The sequence below is a fragment of the Pezoporus occidentalis genome, unplaced genomic scaffold, assembly GCF_034315485.1.
Source record: "Pezoporus occidentalis ecotype Australia unplaced genomic scaffold, CSIRO_AGI_Poc_V1 ctg72, whole genome shotgun sequence".
Taxonomy (NCBI): domain Eukaryota; kingdom Metazoa; phylum Chordata; class Aves; order Psittaciformes; family Psittacidae; genus Pezoporus; species Pezoporus occidentalis.
This window is the reverse complement of record NW_026916072.1, coordinates 3328260-3353046: the sequence shown is the minus strand read 5'-3', so window position 1 is coordinate 3353046 and position 24787 is coordinate 3328260. Positions and strand designations below refer to the sequence as shown.

General features: G+C 57.2%; 1 protein-coding gene across 2 annotated transcripts in view; it reads right to left on the bottom strand.

Moving 5' to 3' along the window:
- FRMD5 (FERM domain containing 5) overlaps positions 1-24262 on the bottom strand; it is a 66146-nt gene extending 41884 nt beyond the window's left edge. Inside the window, exon 1 of one of the 2 annotated variants that reach the window (XM_062642705.1) lies at positions 23991-24262. In XM_062642705.1, the coding sequence (XP_062498689.1) occupies positions 23991-24092 (102 nt within the window). In that variant the 5' untranslated portion in view covers positions 24093-24262. The remainder of the gene's footprint in view (positions 1-23990) is intronic. The other variant, XM_062642703.1, reaches the window with a different exon arrangement.
- Positions 24263-24787: the final 525 nt, after the last annotated feature.

The window sequence follows — 24787 nt, the reverse complement described above, 5'->3', positions numbered from 1 at the left end:
TGGGTCTCTTCTTCTTCCTCTCCTCACAGGGGGGCTCAGCCTCTCTTTCCCTGCCTTGCTCACCCCCCTTCTGCTTCCGCAGCATGGCACGGCACGGCACGGCACGGCACGGCTTCACGGCGCTGGACGAGTGACTCTGGTGATGCCCATTAGCACTAATGGGAAGCTACAGTGCCATTTCGTCCCATTAGGGTTAAATGGGCGCTGCACAGATAACGCGGTTACCTCCGCAGAGACACAGCAGCTTCCCGACAGCCACACACAACATCAGGGTCACGAGCCGCAGCTTAATTCTCTCTGATACAGGAACAAATTAGTCCGTGCAGTGCTCTGGCACTGAAGTTCATTAAAGCAGGATGATGCAAGGTCAGCGCTGGGCACTGTCCTCCTCTGCAGCCCCATGCTGCCCTGGAGCACGCAGGCATCCTGCGCCAAAGCAGGAGAGACCTTGGGCAGCGCAGCAAAGCCTCATCCCCTGTCACAGCAGCACAGTGGGACCACGCAGGTTCCACATCCCAAGAACTGTAAAAGCCTCTGGGCTTGGCAGAATGCTCTGACCGGCTGGAGGGAGGGCTGCAGGGCCGGGTCAGGACATAGGGAGCACTTTTGCCACTCCAGCATCCCAATCTGCAGGACCAGTCACTTCCCACTGTCCATGCGCAGGTACAGGTTCTCCTTGTCCGTTTATTTCACACGTTATTCACATTCACTCCACATTAATTCAGGGTTCCTGCCAGGCCATCACAGGATTTCCACATTCACCTGCCCTTACAGGACAAACCCCAGCCCTGGTCCTGCTGCTGCAGCAGGATCTGCTTCCCATCTGCCCCGGCTCCAGCCCAACCTGCTCCCTGCTCCCAGGAGCACTGCGCAAGGCCAAACCCTTGATCTTCCCCAGACCTCTTGGATTCTGAACAGAAACCCGATTGTTTCTGGGTCTACTTTGATGTCATGTTTTCATAACGAAGCCATTTGCAGCATGAGAATTAGGATTGTGTAACGATTTATACAGGAGATGACAGCTCTGCAGGAGCTGCTAGCAGAGAGCATTGGCACCAAATGGATTTGTAGTGGAGGATCCCAGCCTTGGGAATTTTCTCTTTTTTTAAGTGTTAGTATTTACTAAAAAAGATTTTGATTTCTAATTCCAGAAGAGGAAAGGAGCTGAAGAGATTTGCCTCTGATTTGAGCTTGCAACAACTCGACATGGCCTCAAGGTTGGCACTCCTGCTTGGCAGGCTGACTCGGCAGTCTGCTCACATCCAGCATCCCGGGGGCGATGGGAAGCGGTCCAGAATGCAAACCCAGGGAATGTTTCACTTCTTCCCTCCACAAACTTATTACCTGCATCCCCAGGAACAGAGCACACAGAGACAGCCCGTGGGGAAGGTGAGGTCCCCAACCGTCTGGAGATGCGGTGGGTGCTTGCTGTGTCTTCAGCACTGACACCCGTATCGCGATAGTGCAGATAGCCCCTGGCCCAATACTGCTGGGGATGGTGGGAGGGGAGGAAAGCGCAGGTGAGATCCAGCTTCACTCCAGCTCCTCTGCAGCTGCTGAGGAAGTATTTCCACAACAGGTCGGTGTTGGAAGAGATGCATCTGCCCTTCCCTGCTGCTGCTGCTGCTCTTGGTGTCACCGGCTGCTCAGCTGCTGCAGACACCCACCTCCTCCTCCCCCAGGTAAAGGCAGAGGGGAAGCAAACCCCCAAAGTTCCCAAATCCATCGCACCGGTGACCCAACAGGATGGAGCCAAGAGCACGGCTGTGCCGGCACGGCCAGAGCTCCCTGCCTTCCCACCCGACCATGGAAACCAGTGCTGCTCTTCCACCGGGGTACTGCAGCAGCCAGGTGAAGTGTTTTCTGTCAGCAGGGGTTGGGCTGAAGGCTGCCACAGTGAGTCTGTTCCATGGGGACGGTGGTGTCAGCAAGTGATGCAAATGGAAAACAAAGAGCAAAGGTGCCTCACCTCCAGCACACATCGCGGCCCCAGAACGCATCATTCTGGCACTGGGTAGTTGAAGCTTTCTTAATAAAGAACATGATATTAAAAGGCTTGGACAGCTTTGCAGTAGCAGCACTTCAAAACCTCCATCCCCGTGGCAGACACAGGAACACGCAATAGCTCATTAACCTCAGGGCAGCTTCTGATGCAGCTCATCCATGGGGCCGTGCTCCTCCCCGGAGCACCCAACAGCTTCCACTCCTGGCAGTGATACCGAGCTGGGAACTGCAGCCTCACCCTGCAAAGGCAGCAGCCCCATGGCCCCGGATAGAGTCTGGGGGTGACACAGCTCAGCTGTGTGTGTACGAGCACGTGTGCGTACACCAGTGCTCCTGTGATGCTCCCAGGGCATGGAAAAGCCAGCCAAGCCCACCCCCGATACCCACACTGAGACTTACTGCATCAAACTAATAATTGAGTGAAAACAGGGCTGAAGTTTCTGGGCTGCATAATGAGGAACCGCGAGAGCACAAGCCTGGGGGACCAAGCCTGGGGATGCTCAGGTTCAAACCGCACTCACAGCTCCAGCGGGGCGAGTGCTTTGCTCTGCTGCAGGAGCCGTGGCCGCAGCTGGGCTGGCAGCTGAACCCACAAAGAGGGGACAGAACCGCTACCACGGTCCAGGAAGTTGCAGATGGCCTGGAGCAGAGCTGCTGGAGCCAGGAGCTTGTCTCTGCTCACGGCGAGCCGCAGAGCACACGGCTGATTAACCCCGCTCAGAGCCCGGAGCTCGCCCGGGGAGGGCAGCACGAACCCACGTTTGAGGCACAGAAGTCAGGGAAGAGGATAAAAGGGGCTTTTCAAACAAGGGCAGCACATGGAAATAAGCTGGGGAAGGGAAATCGGGGTCCAGGTCTACTTCTGAAGTGGAAGGGTGGAAGCAAAGGGCTGAGTGTGCAGCCACCGGAGAGCCCAGCTCGGATTTACGTGGGGAGGAATTGGACTGAATTGTGGATGCTGGCCAGAACCGTCAGGGATCCCCCTTCCTGCATTCCGACACAGACACCTTCAAGGGCTCTATGGCAGAGAGGGGTCAGCAGAGGATCCATACTTGACCCCTGGAATGGCCCCATGTCCGTGTTCCTGCATGGAGCAGCCTGGCCCCTGTGGCCAATGTCTCTGGTACACACACACTCACAGCACACAGCCTGCAACTAAATATTTAAGCATCCCATTAAACACTGAAATTGAGGGTGACCCAATGGCATCACCAGCACCCATCAGGGCAGGACAACAAGAAGCATCAGCAACTCGAGCTGCCAAACTGCCCTTGGGTTTAGTGCCAGGTGAGCAGAGGCTCCTGACTGCCCATGGGGGCTGCAGGACGGAGCTCCACAGCCGGAGCCCAGGACACCTGATTCAGGACCGTGCTGTGCCGGCCCTGCCGCCCTCCCATGGGCTGACCAGGGCCCGGTTCCCCCCAGGGGCTGGATGCGGTGCGCTGGTGCTGAGGCTCGCAGTGACAAGCAGCACCAGTTTCCCCCATGTCCATCACCCTCCGCGGTCCCAGAGCAGGGCCACTGCAGCTCGGGCACTGAGTGCAGGTGAGGTGGAGATTCCTGGAAAGCCCCTGGCCAGGAGCCTGCCGGGAGGGACCGAGGCCAAGGGCCGGGCTGGGGCCGGTGCCGGCCCCCTGCATAGCCCAGGAACATGCCCAGCCACGCTGCCAGCCTGCTGCAGCCCGCTCTGCTGCTGCCTGCCCTGCCCTGCCCTGCACGGACCAGCCCGCCCCAGCCCCTTTCCCCACAGCCCCCCCTCCATCCCTCTCCCTGCAGTCACAGAATCCCAGCCTGGTTTGGGTTGAAGGGACCTTAAAGCCCATCCAGCTCCAACCCCTGCCACGGGCAGGGACCCCTTCCACTGGAGCAGCTTGCTCCAAGCCCCTGTGTCCAACCTGGCCTTGAGCCCTGCCAGGGATGGGGCAGCCACGGCACAGCCGCTCCTCACTCCCCCCCTGTCCCACGCACCTCCCTGTGCAGGGTCCAGAGCATCCGAGGTTTTAACCTTCCAGGAGGTCTGGCCATGCCCTTCCCTGGGTTAGTTTAATGTCACTGTACAAACACCATCTGACTGCAACGAGGACCACTGTGCAAATACCAAGCACTGTTTGTACACCAGAGTCCTCCTCAAACACAGTTAAATCTCTGGGACTTTCCTGTGTACATTTTAAAGCATCCCCTGGTTGCTCCTGTGGCAGGAAGCAAAACCATCTACAGCCCCACTGTGACCACGACCAAAAGAACCCCCATTTCCCATTTTAATCCCACTAAGGAGCTGCAGCATCCTCCTGGGTGCCCAGCTCAGAGCTGTGCTGACAGCAGCAGCTTTTGCCCTGAGGTGTTTCCCATCAAGTGCCCCATAAACTGCAGTTTAACACAAGAACTATCCCCTGACATTCCCCAATCAGTGCACTTTCAGTGTGTTCCAGTGACTACCCCAAAGCCATGCTGGGCACTGCCCGGCACCACTGACCCAGCACTCAGGTTCTATGCTCAGTTTATGCACTGCCAATTCACAGGCAACAGGAAAGATCAGATGGAGCTCTCCGTGTAATTCCAGCTTTGAATTCCCCTCGCTGCTTATCAGCAGGGATGCAGACAGCCGGGCAAGAGCTGGCCCCATCCATACCGCAGTGGCTGTCCCAGGCACTTCAGGGAAGCGATAAATCCCCCGGGAGCCACCGGCACAAGATGCCCCGGGCCATGAGGGCAGCCCATGGACACGCTCCAGTGCCTGCAGCCATGGTCCTGCCATGGACTGGAAGCCCCAGATGGGAAGCTGATTGTGCGGATGAGACCCAAGGAGCCACTGAATCCCGAACTGAAGCCCACGGGAGCTGCAGTATCGGGGACATTCCAGGCTGTGCTTCTGCAGGGGGCACCGGAGCAGGAGCCGCAGCACATGGGCTGCAAACGTCCTCAGGGCACTCCGTTTAGATGGAATTTTTGGTATGTTCTTTTTACCCCCCCTCCCTGTTCTGTGCAGTTCCAGCACTGCAGCATCTGTTCAATGGGTACCGGACTCACCCTAAGGTTCCCCGCACCCCAGAGACGTGTGAACTGCAAGGCCTGTCTGAGGCTGAGGGCTCCTGAGCACTCCGATGCCTCAGTTTTAAATGGGACACACAAAATGACTGATTAATCGTGTACCCTCCCTGCACACGCCCAAACCCCCCGCCGAGGTGTGGGTACCCGGACACACACCTTTGTTCCCTGGGGACAGGGTGCCAAGGGGCTGCCCCTGCAATAAACGAGAGAATTCCCTTGCAGAACCTCAAGCAACAACTTGGAGCTCCTCAAGTCGTGGTTATCCACCCCGAAGGAAGCAAAATATTTACCTCTGCGTCTTTAAACCCAGCTTGGTGCTGAATGCAGGCCAAGTAACTCTCTCCTCTCCTGCGCTCAGGCGGCTGGCACGATAGTGCAGAAACCAGTCCAGCTCCACAACGGCACAAACCCCTCTCTTGTGGATTCTGGATCCAATTAAAACTATTTCAGGCTTAATGACTTGAGCTGAAGAGCTCCAGAGCTTGTTGTGGTGCACAACTCCTTATATTCCCTCCGAAGCAAACCAGGAAGCGAGTGTTCCCTGCAGCAGCAGCAGCCCTGGACCCCAGGCAAACACTTCAAAGGAGGCAGCATCAGTGAGAGCCCCCAGGCCAGGGGATCCCCATCTCCATCCCGATGCTCAGCCTGGCCCATGCCTTTCAGTGGGGTGCAGGTTAACAAGGGCATGAAAGACAGGCCAAGGGGAACGGCTTTAACCTGCCAGAGGGGAGACTGAGATGAGCTCTGAGGCAGAAGCTCTTCCCTGTGAGGGTGCTGAGGCGCTGGCACAGGGTGCCCAGAGAAGCTGTGGCTGCCCCATCCCTGGCAGTGCTCAAGGCCAGGTTGGACACAGGGGCTTGGAGCAAGCTGCTCCAGTGGAAGGGGTCCCTGCCCGTGGCAGAGGTTGGGACTGGAGGGGCTTTAAGGTCCCTTCCAACCTGAACCAGGCTGGGATTGCGTCAGAGAGAACTCAGCACTGCCTGGCTGCAGTTCCACAGGGACATCCAAGGCGTATCAGACCTGTGATGGGTCAACTCCCGGACTTGACGGCCTCAGACGTGCCCTTAAAAAACCTGCCCAAATGAGCTGCACTGAAAACGGAGCGATCAGATTGGAACAGAAACCCCATCTGGACAAAGGGATGCATTGCCTTTTAATGGCCACTGTGAAAGAAAACCAAGGGAAGCTTCTCCCAGCAGCTCAGCCTCCTAATTCTCAGAAAGCAATGGAGCTGTGCTGTCTCCAAAGAGCAGCCAGGCATCTCAAGAGCATGTAAAACAGGGATATCATGTCTACAGACAGCCCCCATCTAGCACAGTGCAAGACTGTGCAAGTCGAGTTTAATGCGAAGAAGGTTCTGCCTGTCCGTTCCACTTATCCCCATCAGAGCAGGTTTCACATGAGTAGAGCGTCTCTGCTGCAGGAAGGGAACGTTTTGGAACCCACGGGAAGCAGGAGGACAATACACCTCCAGACTGCTCATACAGGCTGGGGAGACCAGACAAGCTGCGCTAATTTGATCCAGAATAAACATTCTGATTACGTTTTCCATCTCCGAGGTGTTATCTGCGCTACAAGAACCACCGAAGGGTGTCAGACCATTGTGCGTTTCCATGCACACCGCTATGGGACAGAGGAGTACAGGTAAGAAGGTTCCTCACCGCTGGCCTCAGACTGGGGCTGGCGGATGTGCCTGCACCCCGGGGGATGTCCCAGTCCCACAGCAGCACTCAGAGGAACAGCGCTTGGTCCCACCAGCTCCCAGCTCCCCCCTGGTGTCCATCCCTGTGTGGGTCTTACTGCAGATCCCATCTCCCCGGATTCTCCTCAGAACCTCCTGGAGCAGAAAGACCACCTCAGTTCCAGCTGGCAGGCACGGATCCATTCCCAGCTCCCCTTGGGGAGCGGTGTTTGTGCCAGGCTGGCTCTGAAGGTGCCAGGGACCAGTGCTGTGACCCACACTCACCCCGAGCAGGGCCCGGGGCACCACCGGTGCCTGAGCACCCTGCCTGGGCTCACCACAGATGGCTCTGCACAAAGAGCCTTCCCCACCGTCCAAAGTGCTGCGCAATGGCTTTGCCCAGCATCAGCCCGTGCATTACTCGCTCAATTAGGTCCTTACGCCACAGAAATAGATGGGCAAAGAGAGAGAGGAGAACAATGCTGTCACTCGGAGCCGCTGAAGAAATGAAGGCGCTGCAGGGTCAGTGCTCATGGCGTGTCAGGAGCACAGGGGGTGGCAGGGGAAGGCGAGCTGTAAGAATTGCCATCTATCTCCCCCCGCAATCAGGGCAGCACCTTTCACTGCAGCAAGTCCTGTATGGGGCTGATACAGAAACACATTTTCAACCGTTCACTATCTCTGAGAGCCGCTGCTCCATATCTATCACTGAGGCTCCTGTAGTTTAGCAAAGGAAATAGAGGCTCTGGACTGGCAGAGATTTAATTCAAAGCCTCTGTGAAGACGCACGTATCTAAACCAGCTTTAGGAACACCCCCAGGTTTCAGCAGGGTGCCAAGGCACACTCAGCATGCCCAGGGCACTGCTGCTTAGCCAGCCATGGACAAACCCCATCCTTCACAGCATCCCTGGGTGCACACAGAGGCTGTAAATGCAAATAAACGGTGGTGGAGGACAGGGGACACCCACCAAGGGGAGATGCAGTCACCTGTCCCTCCCAGTGCTCCCAGCTTAGCGCAGGGTGGAACGGGAGCAGCCACACTGTGCCCAGCAGGGATGCAGGCATTGCCCCCACAGCCTGGGAGTGGTGGGGCTTCAGAGGGAAGAGATCAGGGGATGGGGAGGAAGAGCAAATGTCCTTGTAATGAACAGAAATCCTCTCCCCACCTTCTCCAAACCTCACTGGCCAGTAATCGCCAAAAGATGATGGAACTGGATGAGCTCAGTACCAGCGCACAGCACCCACAGCCCCTGGGACCCCTCTGCTCCCAGCAGTGCTCAGCATAGCCAATACTAGAGCAAGGTGCCTAGGGCCTGGTGTCAAGCAAGCCAGCAGAAAGCCACTTTAGATAAGGTGGGAAGGGAAGAAGCAATAAACAACCTCTGCAGAGCAGCTCCTGGCTGCAATTTCCTGATGCAGGCAGCAGGTCCTGCCCTCCCCGGGGCGTGCAGGGCGATGGAGGGCTCTGCTCTGCTCTGCCCTGCTGATGGCAGAGGAGATCCCACCAAGGAAGCAGGAGGCAATTCCCCAGCAGCTCCCCCGACCCAAGGGCACGGAGCCCTGGGTTGTCACCAGCCCCAGTGCCCTGCAGAGCGCAGGGACGGGCAGGGTGTGCTTCTGGGGTCTGCTCTAAACCAAAACCGTAATACAGGAAGAAAACCGCACAGCAGGAAGAGCTTCCCACAGCATCCTCCAACAGACATGTTGGTTAGCATTAATTACAGCAGTGTCCTGCCCCAGCCAAGGTGATGAAACACAGCATTAACTGATTAATAGATGGATTTCATGCCTTGGCCTGTAACCCTGCGCTCTGGAACACGTACACACCGCTGCCACATCCTTCTAGCAGCAAGGACTATGATTACTGTTAACTTCATGCTCTGTTTATGTCAGTGCCATGCCGTAGCTGTTATCTGCAAACAGCAGATCACCCGGGCTCTATTAAAGCGATATTTATATTGCAGAGGAGTCGCTCTAATTGCACAAGGGCCCCACAGCCACGTCTCTCACAACCACGGCAGTTCAGAGCCCAGAGCTGCAGCCGCCTCAGGAGAGCCCCTCGTGCTCCTGCTGTGGGTTTGTGTCCACGTCCCACTGGGGCCGGGAGCATCTGGGATGGAGCTGGGCAAAGGCACCAGGCACATCCCAGCCTCCTGCCCGGGGAATGTCAGGAAACGCTGCCCATCACCGTGGCTTTGCCCATCACCGTGGTCCATTGACAGCAGCCATCCCTGTCCTCGCTGCCCAGGGAGCCGCTTCCGAGGGCCGGGCCAGGTTCTGTCCCTGCTCCACAGGGATTGCATAAGCAGCCGGAGTTTGTCCTCGGAGCGCACAGCGGCAAAGGCACGTCAAGGGAAGCGCTCGATCCCCTCTGACAGCTCCTTCCCAACGCGCAGCGGTTGCGACGTGGCTGTTAAACCTCATTTAGGATAGCGGCTTTTATTTTAAAGGAGGTTGTGCAAAACAAGACACAGCCCAAGAGGACTTCAGAGCCCCGCTGCTGGCGTTAGCACGGGCTGGCAACATGAGCAGCACGCGAGGCAAAGCCCTCCAGCCCATCCCGATTCTCTGATGTCTCATAGAAAGCTCTAACCCGCAGCCCCAGGCCTTGCTGATGCTGGCAGGAGAGGGGTGGTTTATACAAGCACTTCAGTGGCTATAGCCATGCTTGGAAGAAGCAGAGATAAGAGGAAAGGCTGTCTCCATAAAGCAGGAGTTATGGCTTTACAAGCTCTTCCCCTGTAGCAGGGTGCTCGCATTCCTGGGGCGGCTGCAGAGACCTGAATCTGGAGAGGCTGAGCTCGTGCCCAGCATCAGCAGGCAGGAAGGAAACTGCAGCTCCATAAATCTGGCTGTAATTGTGGGAATACACTGGGGATGTCGATAAAGAAAAGCCACAGGATGACACAGGCCTGGGAAAGGTGCTGCTCTGTAAGATCAGCACTTCTGCCTCACAGAAGGGGAATTGATCCAGACAAAACCCCTCCAAATGCTTTGTGTTCTTAATATCTTATCAAATGAGCGACAAATGTAACAGCGGTAGGTGTAATTTACCTATCTCCTGCGAGCACTAGATCCTCTACAACACAGTAATTGATTTACAGAGCTGGGAGGCAAAGCAGGACTACGAGAGATTATTTATTGACTGAGGGATGAGAAACCCTCGGCAGGGAAGGTGGGTCCATCCTGATGGCTTCGGAGGATGCAGGGAGAAGTGGGGGCTTCCAGGGTAACCCCTTGTGGGGCAATGCTTGGTAGCGGCTGGCATGTTATGCTTTCTCAATCCATACCCTAATTGCTGTTAAGATCACCCCTAGCTGTGGACGAGCACTTTTAAATACGGCTTTGAAGAGATTAAATACATGAAACATTATTTTATAGATGGGAAGCTGCAGGTGGCCATGTGGAGGGCTGATTCCTGCCACCTCCCCACCACTCACCCCCCGTGTACCCTCGGTAACAAGCACTGCGAGGATGCTACCGCCTATTCCAGCATTAGGGAAGGGCTGACGTGCCACGTCCTATCTCCCCGCGGATGCTCCCCCCAGCCCTCAGACAGCTGCCCTTCAACGTGAGCACAGAACCAGTTGCTTCTTGAGCAGCCTCTCTTTTATCAGCCAAACACACCCTATCTTCAGCTCTTTCCCACCAAAAGGTAATTACCTTAAGAGCTCATTACGACTACAGGATGTGCAATTACTGCCTGGAAATAATGCGCTATTTTTAGCGCATCAGAGTAAGAAGTGGCAGATTGACAAGAATTATCCCTGGAGCACGAAGGCAACCGGCTTGTTAAGGCTGCCCTTTTTGGGCTACAAAGAGGTTCCTGTCTCTTTGGAGGGAAAGGAGATGGCAGCAGACCTGGGCAGGGTCCATGGCTGCCAACTGCCCTCTCTGCATCCCACCCCAGCTCCTGACCATCCTCTGCATCCCACCCCAGCTCCTGACCATCCTCTGCATCCCACCCCAGCTCCTGACCATCCTCTGCATCCCACCCCAGCTCCTGACCATCCTCTGCATCCCACCCCAGCTCCTGACCATCCTCTGCATCCCACCCCAGCTCCTGACCATCCTCTGCATCCCACCCCAGCTCCTGACCATCCTCTGCATCCCACCCCAGCTCCTGACCATCCTCTGCGTCCCACCCCAGCTCCTGACCATCCTCTGCATCCCACCCCAGCTCCTGACCATCCTCTGCATCCCACCCCAGCTCCTGACCATCCTCTGCATCCCACCCCAGCTCCTGACCATCCTCTGCATCCCACCCCAGCTCCTGACCATTCTCTGCATCCCACCCCAGCTCCTGACCATCCTCTGCATCCCACCCCAGCTTCTGACCATCCTCTGCGTCCCACCCCAGCTCCTGACCATTCTCTGCATCCCACCCCAGCTCCTGACCATCCTCCGCGTCCCACCCCAGCTCCTGACCGTCATCTGCATCCCACCCCAGCTCCTGACCGTCCTCTGCGTCCCACCCCACCTCCTGCTCAACCTCTGGCTCTTCTGCCCTGTCTTCAAGGTCCCAGGGCCAGCCTGGCTGGGTGCCACATCTCCTGCTCAGGGCTGGTTGCAGCCACGTGTCCCCTGCCTGCAGTGGCTGTGCCCTGGAGTCACTTATCCCATCAGAGCAGCCCTGTGTCCTGCAGGGATAAATCCAGACAAAGATCTTGGGAGCCCATGGGAAATGGACCAGTCCTGCCTTCCTGGCAGCCACCAGCTGAACTGGGTGACAGCCCTGGTGGCCACCCCACCACCCACCACAGACCCGAATGGGGCAGGTGAGGCTGCCCAGGGCCATGGGAATGGTCTTCCCAAAGCCAAAAGCGTCTCATTGCCATGGAGACCATGAGGAGCACAAAACCCTCTCACTGTTCTCCTCAGCCCCTCTGCACACGGCAGCCCCTGGTCACCACAGACAACCGCAGGCAGGCAGGGACATTTCTGGGCCAAGAGAAAGCCCAGGAGGTGAAACGCTTGGCAAGGCCAATGAGGCACAGGACGTGGTGAGAAACGGGCTTCTGCTTTTCCCACTCCACCTCCCTGATCCCCAGTGGGTTTGTGTATCTGTCCCACAGTGCCCTGGGAAACACCACTGCATGCATGGAGCCAAGCAGCCGGACGGTGTCTCAAGGAGCGTTTGCCTACGGCAACTCGTGCCCAAGGGAAGGGGGAGAAACAGGAGAGCAATGGGGGTGATGCAGCGCAGAGGAAAAGGGAGGATGCTGGAGTATGCCCGATGGCACCTGGCAGAGGAGGGATTTCTCTGGGCTGTGCTTTAAATTCGACAAAACCATACACACAGTTTTTAAATGACAAAAAGGGCCCCTGTGCCAGGGCAGAGGGGGAGGAGGCATTGACATTGACACCGCCACTGATGATGACTTTTCAAGTCTCCTGCATAATAATCTCCATTTCCAAGGAGCCAGCACCCAGACGGGCCTCAAGTACCACATGCAGGCGCTGGTGCCATCCCCGTCCATGCACCAGGAACCCACAGCCCAATGCCTGCAGGATGCCCAGCCTATCCCACCAAACCAGTGCTGCACGTCCTGACCCTCAGCAGAGTTTCCCACCACAGGGGCAGGAGACTCCTCTCTTGGCACAAGACACAGCCAAAAACCAGCAAGGGAGGAGGGAAAGTGATGGAGAGAGTGAGGATGGAGAGAGGACGGAGCAAGGAGGGAGGGAGGAGGGGGGGGCTCGCCCAGCAGAGCAGACACCACATCCCGTAGGGCTGGGCTTGGAGGTTCCAGAGGAGCTCAAACCCTCCCGGCTGTGCCGAGCGCTGCGCAGCTCCCCCAGCGCAGCTGCCGCGATGCCTCCGCCCCTCTGCCAGCGCCTGTCATAGAGCCACAGCCTGGTTTGTGCTGGAAGGGAGCTTTGAGCTCCTCCAGCTCCAACCCCTGCCACGGGCAGGGACCCCTTCCACCGGAGCAGCTTGCTCCAAGCCCCTGTGTCCAACCTGGCCTTGAGCACTGCCAGGGATGGGGCAGCCACAGCTTCTCTGGGCACCCTGTGCCAGCGCCTCAGCACCCTCACAGGGAAGAGCTTCTGCCTGAGAGCTCATCTCAGTCTCCCCTCTGGCAGGTTAAAGCCCTTAAATCTGCATCCCAGCCCCATCAACCGCAGGGGCACTCAGGCACCTTCGCGAGTGCTGCACAAGGCCCCTCCTCGCTATCAAGAGCTCTCTAGGAACAGACTTTATGACTCCTTCCTAAATCCCAGCTATAAAAACACACACGCAATGCTTGGCTACCTGCAGCTACCTCCTACCAGCCGTACAGTGATGCTCTCTGGAGCCTCTCCATAAGTAATGACAGATACAAGAGCAGTGTAGGATGATGTCAGATATGCTTAAGATGTGTGTGGATTACAACACCATAAATGTTTTAAGAGCTTGAGTGAATCTGTTGCTAACCTTATACCGAGCTCCATTGGTCCTCTCAGCCCTTCCCTTGGCAGCGGATGCCATCCAGGCAAAAGCATCATATTTTTACCCTGGTGCTCTCACTGTGTCTGACACCCTGATTAGAGGCCAGGATAACTGCAGTACTTAGAGAAGAATCAAGTGCATTCAGAACAGTCTTTTCTGGCTCCTGCAGTTTATCAGAGGATTTCATTTTCCCAAAGGTACCTAAAAGCCAGCCTGCCACCAGCGCTCACCCTCTCCTGCTTGCTCCGTGTGCTATTCCATGCCAGCTTGCTCACTTGGAAGAACACACCAGCAAAATGGCACCATATTTCCTTTGCCCAGGCACTGAAGAAATACCAGGAATGAGATCTGCATTGACATTTCAGTACTGCCAGCACGATGTGGGCATCCCAGGGCATCCATCAGGGTGAAGTCCAACAGTCCACTCTCCATCACCGACGCCAAGGCCCATGGTGGCAGACAGAAGGAGCCCCTTGGAGAAGTCCCCATAGCCCAGCAGCTGGGACAAGGCTGGATCTGGACTAACCCCAGTGGGTTTCAGCTCCATGTTGTCACATCCCGGGGCTGGACGTGAAGCTCCAGCACGATGTGTCTGAAGCAGGGGCAGGGCAGTGGGGATGAGGACATCTCCCAGGCGATGCTGGTCCCCCACTCACCAGCATCCCTGATCCTCTGTTCCCATGGCAATCCCAACCCCACCAGCTGCACCAAGGCATTGGCTTTTCTCCTCCCTGTGGTGAGATCCATGGAACAAAGCAAACCCAGACAATTAGGCTGTGTCCATGGGGTCACCGTGCAGTCACTGCTTCCAGGATGATTTATGGCTTCCCAAGGCCGTGCAGAAACCAATGCTGAGCCATTCTGGGCTGCTTCTTACTCTTATACCATCTCCTGGAAACTGCACAGGGTGTAAAACTGCAGCCCAGCTCATCTCACCTCCTCATCCAAGCATTTATCTCCCCACGATCACCAAGCCACTACCAGCTGAAGATGGCAATTGTCTGCAGGGGAGAAGCAGACATGTGGAGGGAATGGGAAATCCTGGGCTAAGAGGAATGGTTAAAAGCACAGCCCATAATTTCAGTTAAGATCCAGCGCTGGTGCTGGCTCAGCAAGGGAAACACCAGCACCCTCATACCTGAGGAAGCTTTCTGGCTGCTGCATCTGAGCCCTGGGAAAAGCGGCCCATTCTATGGACCTGGGGCTCAACATTCACACCCATCCCGGGGAATCTGAACTGTGACTCGAAATCAAGCCAAGCAGAGCTCCATTCGCTGTAACAGAGAAGCAGGCATGGATCCCAGCTCCCATCACGGGCTCTCCCAGCCGCCTGTGCCAGGCATTGGGCTCTGCTGGGATGCGGGAGCCCCCGGTGCGGTCCCTGCTCGGGGCACGGTGCCTTCGCACACCCAGGGGCTCACGAGGGAACACCAGCACAGAGATGAGGCTCAGAGAACACATCTCCTCCTGCTCCCTTCCAGGGGCTGAGCAGAAAGACAGAGCGAACTGGAAGTGCCTTTTCCGAGTGCACGAGGTTCAATCGCTCACGCTCTGCGTTATCAATGCGCTCCCCTGGCACAACCCCTTCACCCAGCGATGCAGGAACCTCAACTGAGATGCAGCTCGATCTGAGAAGCCTTCCGGCGGTGGGGCCCCCGGGGGACGAGCCCTGCCCCGGGCTGCAGCCGGGTCCTGCTCCTCCCCGCGCTGTCCTCAGTGCCAGCGGTGCTTGGGCGCTGCTGCCCCCTCGCAGTTATCCCCGTGGGGACCTGCTCACTGCTGCTGGGGTTTGCACTTCCTTGCACCCAAGAGTGGATCACCTCCTCCTCAGAAACAGTGCAGCTGTGAGGGCCGCGGGCGGGCACGGGGTTGAAGACACGGTGGGTCCCTGTGCTGGGACAAGCAGAGCTCTGCTGCAGCCTGCTCTGCTGCTCCTCTGTGTGCAACCTGCGGTGCGAAGCAACACCAACCCTGTACAGTGAAATCGTCCTCTCTGCTCATGGCACCGGCCCCGGCAAATCCATGAACCCAAGCACCCTGCCAAGCCAATCCTCCATGGCCCTCTCCATGCACTCCCTGCATCCAGCCTCTCACCAGCGTGTCCTCAGAGGAACCTGGACGGCGCAAGGACGAGCTGTTATCCCGGGTTTGCAGCTCGGGAGGTGGAGCAGGACCCTGCTGAACCCACAGCTTCCAGTGTTTCCCCCGGCAGCCCCAGGACACTGACAGGATGTGACAGGGCTCATCAGCATCAGCTCATGGGCACAGAGATTAACCACGTCTGAACAACACCTCTGGCCAGGCCCAGCAGAGCTGGCTGAGGACACAGCATCCGCAACCAAACCACCTCAAAATGCCTCGGACATCATTCCCTGACCCACTCAATGGCATCCTCGACGCAAAATGCCACTTTAACTAAAGAGTCCTACAGAAATGGGAGCGCTCTCCGGTACCGGGGGTTACTAAGGAAAGCCTCAGCCTGATTTCTGTCCCCCAAGCCCTGTTAGTTGTGGGTTTATTTCACGGGATGGGGGGGGGGGGGGGCACGACTTTGCCGGGGCTGACAGTGGGAAGCATCCCCTCAGGGCAGAGGGAAATCACTGTCATTGTTATTTAAGGCACCGTAATCAGTCGGGATTAATTCTGCATTTGCACTTACTTATGCCTAGAACAAAGCCCAGATGTGAAGCTGGGGGACCCTGTACCCAACCAGCACCAAAGCACTGTTAAGGACAAGCAAGCTCCCACTCAGGTGAAAGAAAAGCAGGACAGTAGTGACGAGGATCTGGACCAGAAGACAGAAAACTCCATTTTGGACCAGGAGAAGAACCTTCAGACTGAAGGACAGCCCAGCAACAAGGCCAGGTTGGGCACAGGGGCTCGGAGCAAGCTGCTCCAGTGGAAGGAGTCCCTGCCCATGGCAGGGGTTGGAGCTGGATGGGCTTTAAGGTCCCTTCCAACACAAACCAGGCTGGGATTTAAGCAGAAGCATGGTCCTAGAGAGCTGCCTTTGGAGGGAGGTCCAATGGTACCAGCGCAAGGGCAGGCACTGAGGCTGGGCTCCAAAAGCTGTCCCGCAGGATCCCTGTATGGCTGGAACAGGAGGGCCTGGCACAGTGGGGAATACTCCAACACCCATCGCACCCCCACTGCCCTGATCCTCTCACCAGCATCTCCCACCCGAGCCTTCTGCTGTTGTGTTTTCTACCACATTCCCTTCTCCACTTCCAATGGCCACAGGAGCTCCAGGCCTTCAGATCCCAAAGACATTCTGTTCTCTTTACATTTCCTTTGGAAAGCCATTGTTGTTTGCAAGCCAGAAATATTCGTCAGCAGGCTATATAGTGCACCTCTAATGAGAGTTAAATCGATCACGGGAAGTACCTGCTCAGCATGTTTATTGTCTAGTTTTCAAATGTAACTGTATTGGATTCCAGCTTTTTTCCCCATCCATCCGAAGAGCTAAGTGTATAGATAATGTATAGTCACAAGCTTTATAAACTCCCTAATCTATGCTCCTGAGATCTCTCTCTAGCTCCAGAATGGCTATATCAATTTTTGCCTTTTGTTTTATTAAAGAAAAATTCCATATAGGCAACGAGATGGATATTTCCTTTGGGATCCCGGCTTATGTGCCAAGCTAAAAGCCAAGGAGATCTGAAACAGCCCTGCTATAAATCCTCTGAGAAATAGAAAAGCCTCACCGATATGACAGATACGCCACTATAATTAAAGCTGTTGGTTACAGACGTTATGCAGCCAAAATAGTCTATTTCCAGCTGGAGCATTGATCACGTTTTGACACCCAGCATTAACGAACCGAGGTCTCCCAAGGCCACTGAGCCTTCGTTCATTATCACCTATTAAAATGCCTCGTGAATGTGCGGTGCCTGGCGAGTGCTGCCCTGCCTGCTTTCCCTCCCTCCCGCAGCTCCCGAGCAGCACGAGCTCTCCCCCACGCTCCGGAGTCCGGAGCCTCCTTCTTCACCGCCAGCTAAGGAAGACCGGGATCTGTGCAAGCCTTGAATTTCCGATGAGATGCTGGATGCAGAGAGCTGCCTCTCCCAGGGACAGAAAATGGGTCTTGGCGTGTGCTCAGCTCCGGCGGGACCGCAGCCCGGCCGGGAGCAGGCGGAGGCTCCAGCTCGAAGCATCTAAAGAAAATAGGTTACCGTGAGGATGTTCAAATCCTGGTGGCACAGCCAGAGCACGGCCCCGAGCTCTGCAGCGCGCGGGCCTCTTCGGCATGTATTCCCTAAGCTGCACAATGGGAGCGCACCCTCCAAACCCAGGCAGGCTTTTCTGGCTGCTCCTTGCCTGCAATTCCCATTTACATCCACTTTCCCGGGCAGGACCAAAGACTGAGCAATTCAGGAGAACACACACACACACAGTTTCCATGAGGAGAACTGGGAGCATCCACTAATGGAAGCACAAAGTTGATCCTCAGTGCACCTAAAAGATCCCGTGGCTTAAAACAGGGCTCTGCCCTACAAAGGGGTTCTGGAAAGCTGGCACCAGGACCTAGATGATCTTTAAGGTCCCTTTCAACCCAGTCCATCCTGTGACTCTCTGATGTGTATCTGGAGAGACAGCTGCTGACTGCATCGAGCAAAATAAGACTTCACTGCGTTTCACCCTACACAGGACAAGGCAGAGGATGCCCGATGGCATCCTGCATTTTGTGTGTGCGCAGAGCAAACTGCATTCCCCAGGAGATGTCAGCTGCCAAAGCACCTCTGCACACGGGAGCAGTGCTTACCAGCGAGGGCAATCTACATGCGTGGTCATTGCCAAAGTGCAATTAAGGGCGTGGTACAGTCTGTATCTTTAAAACGATGATACAGGACGGACAAAGTGCCAAGTGCTCCCCAGGACTGCGCCAGATCCGTGCCCGGCAGTTACAGAAATCCTGGTTTTCCCTAGAAAATCTCGCTGTGCTGCACCCGAAGCCCAGCTCCCCCATTCCCGCTGCACTGGCCCTCGCCAGGCAAAACGAGCCGGCGTTTCTTCAGATCTTGACTTCAGTCTCGGCCCGAATTCCACAAGAGACACCCCAGCGCCTGCCCCATGCGCCGGAGAACTGCCCCAGCAGCCCCAGCCCCGCAGGCTCCGTTCGAAACCGCCGGACCCCCGCTCCTCTCACCCGGGGAAAACCAGAGCAGTGTAAGATCCGTGCCATGGAGCAACGGGAGGAAGGCTCACACGCGACCGTCACATACCCACCCACCGCCGGCGAGCTGGGGCTCAGGTGCAGCCGCTCCAGACCTCGGCACCCTTCCTCTCCTTCCCCAGGGCTCCCGCACGCAAAAGGCAGCACTCGCCCTCCTGTCTAGCAGGGAAACCGCTGTAATGACATTTAACAGCCACCTTCAGCTGCAAGAGCTCCCTGTCAATGTCCCACAACACACACAATGAGAGGCTGGCTCCTTGGAGTAGGAGGCGGGTGCTGGTGGCTGGGGACATGCGGAATTTGACTGCAAGGCTTAAACCCATGGTTTTGTCCAAGATGCTCACCGGGCAGGGGCTGGGCTGCGGGCTGGAATTCCACACGCACACAGATCCCTGAATGACAACACCCCGTGGGGATGATGGAGGAGAGAAACCATCTCCTGCCCTGCCCCGAGCCCTGAAAACAGATCTGCCAGGTGCACCCACAGGGAGGGACCGTGGGCACTTTTGGTGCCTCTAGGCTTGCACAGGGCAAACCGAAGCATCACAAGAGGCTCAGCATTGCCGGAACGTGGCCGTGGTCATCACAACTGTATCCACCATCTCCCGAGCTCCGTCGGAATGCAAAGTGGGCTGCTCAAGGCACTCCCAGTATTCCCCAGGGACCTCAAAAAAGCCTCCTCCTCCTGTGCGTTACCCAGGTTTCACGTGGCAGGAGCAGAGAATTTCTCCCTCAGGCTGCTGCTGCACACACCTTCCTCCAGCGGCAGCTGTCTGTCTGTATCTGTATTTGTCTTCAACGCCTTATGAGATGGGAAAGTGATAAGCAAAGCAGTTCCTTCAGGAAGCCGGCTCTTGACGGGGATAGCTGGCAGTTTCACAGCGGGTAACGTTGTCAAACGTAAGAAAGGTTAACAGAAAATAGACATTTCAGCTGAAATAGCAGCACTAGAATCCTTTTCAGTGGGTCTCCGTAACAACTTGTGTTTCCGCCTCCCATTAAAATGAGAGTATGTCACTAGTTTTTCAGCGGACATTTAGTGGGTGCTTTCCTCAGCTGCCTTCTGTATCCTTTGTATTTAAAATTATATACTTGGAATTGAATTTAAAGGGGAAAAGGAGGTGAAACCCAAGAAGCTCTCAGCTTTGTTACTTTGTCTTCCTGTGCTTTCAGGCAGTTTGTGTTTCCAACCGTACACAGGTAAATGCTGGAGCAGGGAGGAAGGATGCTGCCGTGAGAGCGCACAGCTCCACAGAGATCTAACAAGAGCAATAGGTGTCTGCTGCAAGTACACATAAACAAAACCATCTGAATAATCCACAGGGAAGCAGGCGAGGAAATGTGGTGTCTGGTGCCCACCGCCCCTGGGCCTGCAGGCTGCCGTGAGACCCTGCAGCCCAGAGAGTCTGCTGATGGACTTCCCACTACATCACACTGACCGTGCTGCAGTGGCTCTGCTGGAGCCCCACCAGTGCTGGACCACAAGAGCAGGCGATGCTCCAAGGGCCCCACCTGCTGCATGGACCCGTGGCCTCAGACCCAAAATCCACCTTCTGCCAAGCTTTTGGTTTGGCATCAGCCCCTGCCCCACACCCGGGTTCAGGCTGCAGAAAGAGCCTTTGGGAGCAGGGAAACTTCCCAGCACAAAGCCTCATGGATTCAGTGCTCTCAGCAACAGGGAGCAACCTCCAGCACAGAACCCATCACCCGGGCTCAGGCCTTCAGATAGGAGACCCACGGCATGAGCAGTGATCTGCTAACCTGATTCCTGGGAAAAGGGGTTGGAAACTCTCGGAAGATGAAAACATAATGAACAAATAACCTTCAGTACCCAGCGCTGCAAGACCCACGGCTCCCCTTTGTGTTGACGGCCTGTTATTAATGGTCCTGTCAGGCCTCCTAATGAACTTTGTGCTTCATGTGGGAATGTGGGGTTTGCCCAAGAGCGCAGTCAAGAGCTTGTTTTCATTTATTTACTGTATTATGCAAGAAAGTTCTTACACTCTGAACCCAAGAAACTGCATTTCTGTGTTTTTCTCACGTCTCCACGTCCATGTAGTGCTACTGGGGTTTGAAACAGAACTGTTCCTTCAGGAAAATGCTTGCTGCACCCAGCGAGGGCAAATCATTTGTTATTTCAAGGCTCTTCCATCACCACTGACACCACAGCAAAGAATCTCAAACATTTCCTCAGACAAGCAGCTTAGTCAGAGTGAAGCTGCAGCGGAGCATCAGCACAGAGCATCAACCCAGAGCATCAGCCCAGAGCATCAACCCAGAGCATCAGCCCAGAGCATCAGCACAGAGCAACAGCACAGAGCACCAGCACAGAGCACCAGCACAGAGCATCAGCACAGAGCACCAGCACAGAGCATCAGCCCAGAGCATCAACCCAGAGCATCAGCCCAGAGCATCAACCCAGAGCATCAGCACAGAGCAACAGCACAGAGCACCAGCACAGAGCACCAGCACAGAGCATCAGCACAGAGCACCAGCACAGAGCATCAGCACAGAGCATCAACCCAGAGCATCAACCCAGAGCATCAGCCCAGAGCATCAACCCAGAGCATCAACCCAGAGCATCAGCCCAGAGCATCAACCCAGAGCATCAACCCAGAGCATCAGCCCAGAGCATCAGCCCAGAGCATCAACCCAGAGCATCAGCCCAGAGCATCAACCCAGAGCATCAACCCAGAGCATCAGCCCAGAGCATCAACCCAGAGCACCAGCACAGAGCATCAGCCCAGAGCATCAACCCAGAGCATCAGCCCAGAGCATCAGCACAGAGCATCAGCACAGAGCACCAGCACAGAGCATCAGCACAGAGCATCAGCCCAGAGCATCAACCCAGAGCATCAACCCAGAGCATCAGCACAGAGCATCAGCACAGAGCATCAGCACAGAGCATCGCCACTTCTCAAAGCCAGCTTCTGTTTGGTGACACGGAGAACATGGAGGTAAACACAAAGTTAATACACTGCCAGACCAGCCCCTCGCCCTGGAGATGGAACAAAACACCTTTGGGAAGGTGCTGTTTCCAGCCAAGCTGCTCCCCACAGAGGTGGCACCTATGGGAACAGGGTCCCCAGCACCAAACTACCACCTGTACTGCTTTAAGAAGTGCCTCTGTGGCATGTCACACTGTTAACATATCAGCTTTTCTGAGTCAAGCAAGCCCAACAGCTTCATGTTCAGGCAGTTGCCCCTGAGTCCCAGCAAGCAGCTGAGACCTGCAGCCCTGTTCACCCGGACCGTCCCTCGGAACCCAGCAGGGGCAGATGCTGGGACGACGTCCTCCCTAAACCAGCAAAAAAACCCCAACAATAAAACCACGTATGGAGTTGCCAGCTATTCCACTGCCTGCAGCAGCTTCGCCTCCCCACCAGCATCCCCGACCCATAGACAAGCTCCCCATGCTCCTCTGCCTGCTTGATGGGCTGCTGGGGAGTGAAAATGAGGGCAAAAGAGTCATCCTTGTCATCCAGACAAGGAACATGGGAATGTCACCAAAGGAAACTTGGGGTAATCCGTTAAGAAGGCTTTAGTTAGAAAGGGAATATTCAGGTGTTACCCAGCAGCACGGAGCCCCTACTCACACGCCTTTATCAAGCACAGCCAGAGGTTAACTCTGTTGGAAGGTTTAACCAGTGCCATTATGTGAAACAGAAATAAAACCTCTCGGAACCAGCTCTGCCTCAAGATCTCCTTTCCTTTCCCCATCAATGGAGAAGCCAGATGACCCATCAGACCCGCCACACGCCAGGGGGTGTGAAGCCCATCCACGTCCCCATGCACTGCTGGGGCGAGCGGGACAAGCCCATGGGTGCAGCAGCCAAATTACACGTTACAAACCCCAGCGAGCAGCTTGGCTCCGGTGGGCACCGCGATGGAGGGTGCTGAGCCCACAGCCCACGCCGGGCGCCAGGACAGCTTCCCCATATGCAAGTAAAAATAGGAAGACATAAATTAGGCACAACAGGCGTAGGAAGAGCCCGGCAGAGGAAACCCGACGGATCCCAGCAAGACGTGGAATATCTGCGCTCGTGAGGGAATGACCTTCAAAACTCATTCACCGCTCGCAGCCTGCGCCGTGACGGCTTTTCTCACTTGCCACCACATCATCCATTCCTCCTCGGTACACTTTAATTCTGCACAGACTATAAATACTTGCCTCATAGGGCAGGAATAGAAAACAAATATTTAAGTGAGGTAACCTTGCTTGTGAGGGTGCTCCATTGTACCTTGGGCCATGCACGCTCTACAGCAGCATTCACTGTTTACTGCGCTGAACATAAAAGAAGGCACTGAAATACGTGCTCAAGTAGTATTTTCTCTTAAAGAGAAAGAAAGACACACAAGATGACGACAGCTCCTTGGAAAATTATCTTAAGGACAGAAAATCCAGATTTTTCTTAACTGCATTGCCCACACTTTCCCTTCCAAATTACGGGTTTCTGGTTAATTTGTACTAAAAGCAGCCTCTGAGAGGTTAATGAGTTTTCCTCACGCAGAATAAGGCCGGTCGCCGTTACAGGTACCTACCGGGTCACACTTTACAGCCCAAGGGGAGGTGAAGGGGGACTTGCGGCTTTGGCCACCACCCCCCTCTCGCCCCCCGCCATCACTTGCCCAAATCATCGTATTTACCCATTTTGGGCTATTTAAGCAAAAAAGCCGGTCCCATCCAGCCCCCTCTTCCCCCCCCCCGTCCTGTCCCCCCCCCCCGCACCATCCGGTCACGGTTCCCAGGCACAAGTGCTTGGAGCGTGTCACCGCACCGGCGCGACCGCTCCGCAGCCGCGGGACAGGATGCAACGGGGGCCGCGGGGCTGGGGGGGCCACACGGGACGGGACCTGCTGCTGCCGGTGCCGCGCGAGTCGCCTTCACCCAAAACTCTGCCCTGGACCCTCCGCTGCCACGGGCCGGGCTGAAGGCAGCCGGTACCGGCGGCGGTACCCGCAGGGGCTGCAGCGCCGGGACCGGCCGGAGCCCGGGCGCTCCTCTCCGCCACCGAGGCCCCGTCACTGCCGCGGAGGCGGGGAGCGCGGTTTGCCGGGTTATAGGAATCCCACATCCCACGGTCCCTGCGCGCCGAGCCACGGTCCCCGGCAGCGAACGGCAGCGACCGGGCGGGAGGCGGCCCCGGGTCCCGGTCCTGCTCCCGATCCCGGTCGATGAGCCCCGTTCCCGCCGCTCTGCACCGTTACGGAGCCCAACCGCTCCTTAGAGCAGAGCCAGGCGCTACCGGGGGCGGCGGGGGCCGGGGAGCGCCCACCCCAGCTCAGGGCACCCCCGGTGCATCCCTGCCCGGGGGCACTTTACTTCGCACCGAAGTCCTCCTCCTCCTCCTCCTCCCCTCCATGCAGCCGGCTGAGGGGGGGAAGCACCGCGCCGGGGCTGCCCCCGCTCCGCTGCTCTCCGGGGAGGGCGGGCGGCTCCCCGCGCCATCCCCGCACTCCACCGCTCTGGGGGGGGCTCAGCCCCGGGGTTCCGCTCCCGCAACCACGCTCCGGTCCCTGGCGGAGCTGCGGGAGCGGGGGCTGCCTTTGTTCGCGGCGGCGGGGCAGGACCGGGCCCCCCACCGCCGCTCCCTTTGTCCGCCGGGGCCCCCCCCGGTGCGGGGCCGTCCCTCCCCGCGCCGCCGCTGACCTGGATGGTGCAGGTGTACTCGCTGTCGTCCAGCAGCCGCACGGTGCAGTTGTACTCGCGGTCCAGGTTCCTGCTGCTGCCACTCATCCACCTGCTCAGCATCTTCCCGAGCCGGGCGGCGGGCGCTGCCGCGGAGCCTCCGCTCACATCCCCGCTGCCGGCGCGGCGCGGTGCGGTGCGGAGCGGTGCGGAGCGGTGCGGAGCGGCGGGGCCCGCCCCCCCCACCCCCCGTACCCCGCGCCCGCCTCGGTCCGGCCCTGCCCTGTCCCCGCTGCGGGCCGAGCGGCGCGGAGCAGCGCGGAGCGGAGCGCAGTGCCCGTGCCCGGGCCGCGGCGCTCGGCGGGCGGGAGGAGGCAGGCCCGGGGGGGGCCAATCTCGGCGCCGCGGCCGTGACGGGCTCCGCCGCAAACCAATGCGGCACGGGCGGCGCGGCCCCGCCGCCTCCGCGGGCAGCCCCGAGCGGGAGGGAGGGGGCTTCGCTGGCGCGGAGGGGAGGGAGGGTGCGGGGGTGGGAGCGGAGCGGGGCTCCCCGGGGACACCCCGAGGGGCTCCGCTGCGGGAGGACCCCCCCCCCCCCGCACCCGCACCCTGCGCCCGCAGAGGGGCTGCCCCGCACCCGGGCCGGGGGGGGGGCAGCGGGGCTGGTGGGGGGCAGTGCCTCGGTCTCCCCCGCGACGCAGAGCTTGGAATTCCCACACAGGGGTCAGCTGCCAGCGGGCGGGTCCCCAGGGCACGAGCTTCTTTCTTAGTGCTCGTTCGCTCAGAAGGAAACTTTAAAATCCCTGGTTATTGGGTAA